General features: G+C 38.7%; 1 protein-coding gene across 1 annotated transcript; it reads right to left on the bottom strand.

Annotated features, from left to right (window-relative positions):
• Positions 4321–5256, bottom strand: LOC102185863 (olfactory receptor 4D2). The gene has a single exon (XM_013971796.2). The coding sequence runs from the start codon at positions 5254–5256 to the stop codon at positions 4321–4323; it is 936 nt and encodes a 311-aa protein (XP_013827250.2).

Here is a 5536-nt window from a genome sequence, read left to right as displayed (position 1 = left end):
CAGGGTGAGAAGACTGTTCCTATAGTGGGATGACTCAGTTCAGGTAGCATATCTCCAAATGGATGAGAAAGGTGTCTATACAGAGGTGCAGCCTGATGTCAACTGTCAGAGCCCAAGCAGGGTGAGGAGGGTTTCCACACTGGAAGGTTCTGATGGAGCATGAGTAAGGTAAGGAAAGCATCTGAGCAGGGAGCTGACCTGCTGTGTGATACCAAGGCCTAAGTGCAGTGAGGAAAGTATCAGGAGAGAGAGTGGAAATGTAGGCAGAATTACTATGGGAGATGGTTGCATAGAAAGGGTGAAATAATATATAATATAATATAATATAATATTATATTATAATATAATATATAATATATAATATTATAATATATTATATGTTATAATATATAATATAATATATATATAATAATATGTAATTATATATATATATATATATATAAAGAATAATACCAGATCACCTGACCTGCCTCTTGTGAAACCTATGTGCAGGTCAGGAAGCAACAGTTAGAACTGGACATGAAACAACAGACTGGTTCCAAATAGGAAAAGGAGTACGTCAAGGCTGTATATTGTCACCCTGCTTATTTAACTTATATGCAGAGTACATCATGAGAAACGCTGGGCTGGATAAAGTACAAGCTGGAATCAAGATTGCTGGGAGAAATATCAATAACCTCAGATATGCAGATGACACTACCCTTATAGCAGAAAGTGAAGAAGAACTAAACATCCTCTTGATGAAAGTGAAAAAGGAGAGCAAAAATGTTGGCTTAAAGCTCAACATTCAGAAAACTAAGATCATGGCATCCGGTCCCATCACTTCATGGCAAATAGATGGGGAAATAGTGGAAACAGTGGCAGACTTTATTTTGAGGGGCTCCAAAATCACTGCAGATGGTGATTGCAGCCATGAAATTAAAAGACACGTACTTCTTGGAAGGAAAGTTATGACCAACCTAAACAGCATATTTTTAAAAATCAGAGACATTATTTTGTCCACAAAGGTCCGTCTAGTCAAGACTATGGTTTTTCCAGTAGTCATGTATGGATGTGAGAGTTGGACTATAAAGAAAGATGAGCACAGAAGAATCGATGCTTTTGAACTATGGTGTTGGAGAAGACTCTTGAGAGTCCCTTGGACTGCAAGGAGATCCAACCAGTCCATCCTAAAGGAGATCAGTCCTGAATGTCCATTGGAAGGACTGATGTTGAAGCTGAAGCTCCAATACTTTGGCCACCTGATGCGAAGAGCTGACTCATTTGAAAAGACCCTGATGTTGGGAAAGATTGAAGGCAGGAGGAGAAGGGGACAACAGAAGATGAGATGGTTAGATGGCATCACCGACTCAATGGACATGAGTTTGGGTAGACTCCGGGAGTTGGTGATGGACTGGGAGGCCTGGTGTACTGTGTTTCAAGAAGTTGCAGAGTTGGACACGACTGAGCAACTGAACTGAACTGATAAAGAATAATATAAATATATAATAACTTTATATATATATAAATAATAATGGGAGCCAGGTTCCTCACCAGAGAAAGGAATTATAAGTAAAGAAAAAGAAAAATTGAATTCTATGGTGTTCCATTGGAAATGGAAATATCTGTGTAAATATATGATTTTCATTAGTTACACGGATGATAGAGGTAGATAGATAGATGATAGATACACAAAAATTGAATGGGACTGTTATAAACGAGCACACCCAGCACTCAGATTTGCCTTTCAGTACCATTCTCCTCAAAGGAAGCAGGACTGTTTACTGAAATAGGTGATTCCAGAGCTGGAGCAGAGAAAGCATAAAATAAGCACGGGGCATTTCACTGGGCCAGTAAGAAAAAAAGTGCTCAAACAATAAAAAGAACACAGAAGCCAGCTTACAGACTCTGACCGGCCAATTCTGGGGTAAGTGGAGCATCAAAATAAGTCATGATAATAATAAATTATAACAATGAACAAAAAAGGAAAATTAATTTCACACAGGTATAAATAAATAAATGAATAAATTGGAAGATTGGTAAGAAACTAGATATTCACATAGTCTCAAAGTACTTTCCTACAAAATATTTACTAACTTCCAAGGGAAAATGAATAACTTTAGTGATAAGCCTAATGAACACCTCTTAGTAATCAAAGTGATGAGACATTAGCAACAGGACATAGCAAAATCTCTTATGTGACTTCTGTAATATTCCCGGTAAAGTCAGTCACAAAAATGCCACACCTGACTGTAAAGCAGTATTGGTGGAAATGTCTTTTTTCAGAAAATGCACACAAATGTTAAGGAGTAGTGGGCATCAAGATTGTAACTTACCCTCAAACTTTCAGGGAAAAAGTACGTTATGCTCTACTTCCAAATTTTCTGTAAGTGTGAGATTTTTCAAAAAGTTAAAAATGCTTTTAAACATTTTTTAAAGCTAGAAGAACTGCATAGCAGAATATCATATCGTTTTGTCCTCTGGATAAAAAGCAATTTTAAAAAATAAGATTTCAATATGAACTAACACTAAAATAAAACTGACTACATGAACACTAACACAAAAAATAGAGAAGGCAAATCACAAAGTGGAAGAAAGTACTGTAATAAATATAGGTGATAATAGATCAACCACTAAATTACCTAAGAACTCATACACTAAATAGAAAAAGTCAGAGGAAAGGGAACAAAATGCATTCATGAGAAACCTGCATACAATAAAAAGTATGGAAGGAAATGTTAGAGAAATGCAAATTAAGACTACAGTGAAATTTCATTTTTTTACCCACTAAATTAGCAAAAATAAAGAAATCTGACAATAGCTACTATTAGGAGGATATGAATCAATAGGAATACTTCAACACTGCTGATGAAATGCAATGCATTACAACTTTGGGAATGAATTTGGCATGATTTTGTAAAGGTAAATCTTTGAAGATCTCATGGCTCAGCAATTCCACTTTAAAATATATGACGACTCATAGTTCCTCAACATAACAACTGGAGACAAGTAGAAGAAAATTCAAAAGAGCACTGTTTGCAACAGACAAACTGAAACAATCCCACTAAGCTTATTCTCACAAAGGAATATTATACAGCAAAAAAAAAAAAAAAAAACTACAGCCAAATGAAGTAACATGTGGCATTTAGAAACATGATATGGAGTGAAAAAAAGCAAACCCCAGAATATTATATACAGTCTAATATTTGTATAAAGCTCAATAAAGCAAAATAAAAAATATGTTGATTATGCAAACGTGTAGTGAGATTATTTTTATAAATGATGGAATGATAAACACAAAATTCAAGAAAGTGCTTTCATTTGGGAAGAAGTGATGTGGTAGAGAGCACCTATAGGGAAGTTACTGGTACCATGTGATTCTTGAACGGACTATTGTATACAATATACAATAGTTTATACAATATATTGATAATGTTGTATATTATAATGTATATACATTTGTTGTTGTTGTTCAGTTACTAAGTCTTGTTTGACTCTTTGTGACCCCATGGACTGCAGCACTCCAGGCTCACCTGTCCTTCACTGTCTCCCTGAGTTTGCTTAAATTCATGACCACTGAGTCGATGATGCTATCTAACCATCTCATCTTCTGCTGCCCTCTTCTTTACCGTCAGTCTTTCTGAGCATCAGGGTCTTTTCCAATGAGTTTTACACATGATCTTTTACTTGTAATAATTATTTTACTATATTAAAATATACAGTGAAAATATCTGAATACTCATAATAATTTCCAATTTGAAAATAAAAAATACAGTTATATGGATCATTCAATGTTTTGTCACAATTTCTGATTCTGTTACTGGAAGGTTTGGGGTCACATATTAATTTGAGCAAGTTTGTTGAGGAAGAAGTTATGAGTTCGAGAGAGGCCAGGTGTCTCATTCATGGTCATCCATGGGGTAAGTGTTGGTTAAAGTCTCCAATTTCAGGCTCTGGATCCTGTGCAGTTTCCAACAATCCAGACTCACACAAAAAGGGGTCCTGTGAAAAAGAGGTCAGGTACAGGAAAAAGAACTGCTTTTCTGGAGGAATGCTGTCATCCTAAGAGGAAACTGTCCACCAAGATGGCAGAAAAGAAGCTGTGACCTTTCAGAATGCATCTTCTTGTCACAGGAGTATTCAAATCAACATCAAAATAAAAAAATAAGGATATTATCAATTTTGCTAAAAACTCTGAGTAAGTTGCTTAGGTTCACTATGCATTCACTTCTATGATAATCCATACAACAAAAACACAAGTTATGAACAGGGGAGATACAGTAGCTCTCTATGCCCACTCTACAAAGAAAACAAGGTCAAAAAGAAGTGAGGAACCCACTGTCACTCACTTTTACAAGCCAGAGGATGCCTCCCTAACCTCTTCACTGCTGCCTGCATCTCCTGGTTCCTCAGGGTGTAGATCATGGGGTTGAGCATGGGGGTCATGATCGTTTGGCTAATGGACACAGCTTTGTCCATGGAGAAGGAGGTGAAGGGCCGGGCATAGAGGTAAATGCTTGGAACAAAGACCATAGACACCACAATAATGTGGGTGGTGCAGGTGGAAGCTGCCTTCCTCCTCGCCTGCCCTGAGTGGGACCTCAGCATCACCAGGATGGCTGAGTAGGAGACCAGGAGGAGGAGGAACCAGATGAGGACCAGCACCCCACTGTTGGAGATGATAAGGAACTCCAGGAGGGAGGTGTCCGTGCAGGCGAGTCTCAGCACTTGGGGAACATCACAGTAGAAGTTATCTAGGATGTTAGGGCCACAGAAAGGCAGTGGGAGCATCAGAGCCAGTTGGGAAATGGAATGGATAAAGCCTCCCACCCAGCTAGCTACCACTAACCCCACACAGACCTGAGTGTTCATGATGGTGACATAGTGAAGGGGCCGGGAGATGGCAACAAGGCGGTCATAGGCCATCACTGAGAGGAAGAAAACCATGGCACCTCCCAGAAAGTGGAAGAAAAAGATCTGGGCCATGCAGCCCTGGTAGGACATGGTCTTCTTCTCAGAGAGGAAGTCTGCCAGCATCTTTGGAGCAGTGACCGAGGAGAAACAGAGGTCTATGACGGCCAGGTTTCTCAGCAAAAAATACATGGGTGTGTGGAGCCTGGAATCAGAGGTCACTGTGACCATGATGAGGAGGTTTCCCATGACAGTAGTGATATAAACTAACAGGAACAGCAGAAACAAGAAGAGCTGGAGCTCCTGAGTCTGTGAGAGCCCCAGGAAGACAAATTCTGGCACCCATGTGCGGTTTCTTGTTTCCATGGTGTCTTCTCCATACACCTAAAGAAAACGCAGACAGCAATGAATTAGTGCTCAGAGGCTCAAACTGAGTGTACAAATATAGATGATGGACATTTATGTGAATATCATAATTCCAGATGCTGACTAAATGGCCTTGGCCCTGGAATGTGTACCAGTTGGTACTGGAATATATATTCTTGAGGTATCTTAAAGCCATTCATTACATATACAACCTGCTTTAAAAAATTCAGTGTAATATAGTGATAGGAAGACACTTGGAGTCCAGCAGACATGTCATCAG

This window comes from Capra hircus, chromosome 19 (genome assembly GCF_001704415.2).
Source record: "Capra hircus breed San Clemente chromosome 19, ASM170441v1, whole genome shotgun sequence".
Taxonomy (NCBI): Eukaryota; Metazoa; Chordata; class Mammalia; order Artiodactyla; family Bovidae; genus Capra; species Capra hircus.
Note: the sequence above shows the minus strand (reverse complement) of the source record. Positions and strands in the feature narration are given on the sequence as shown.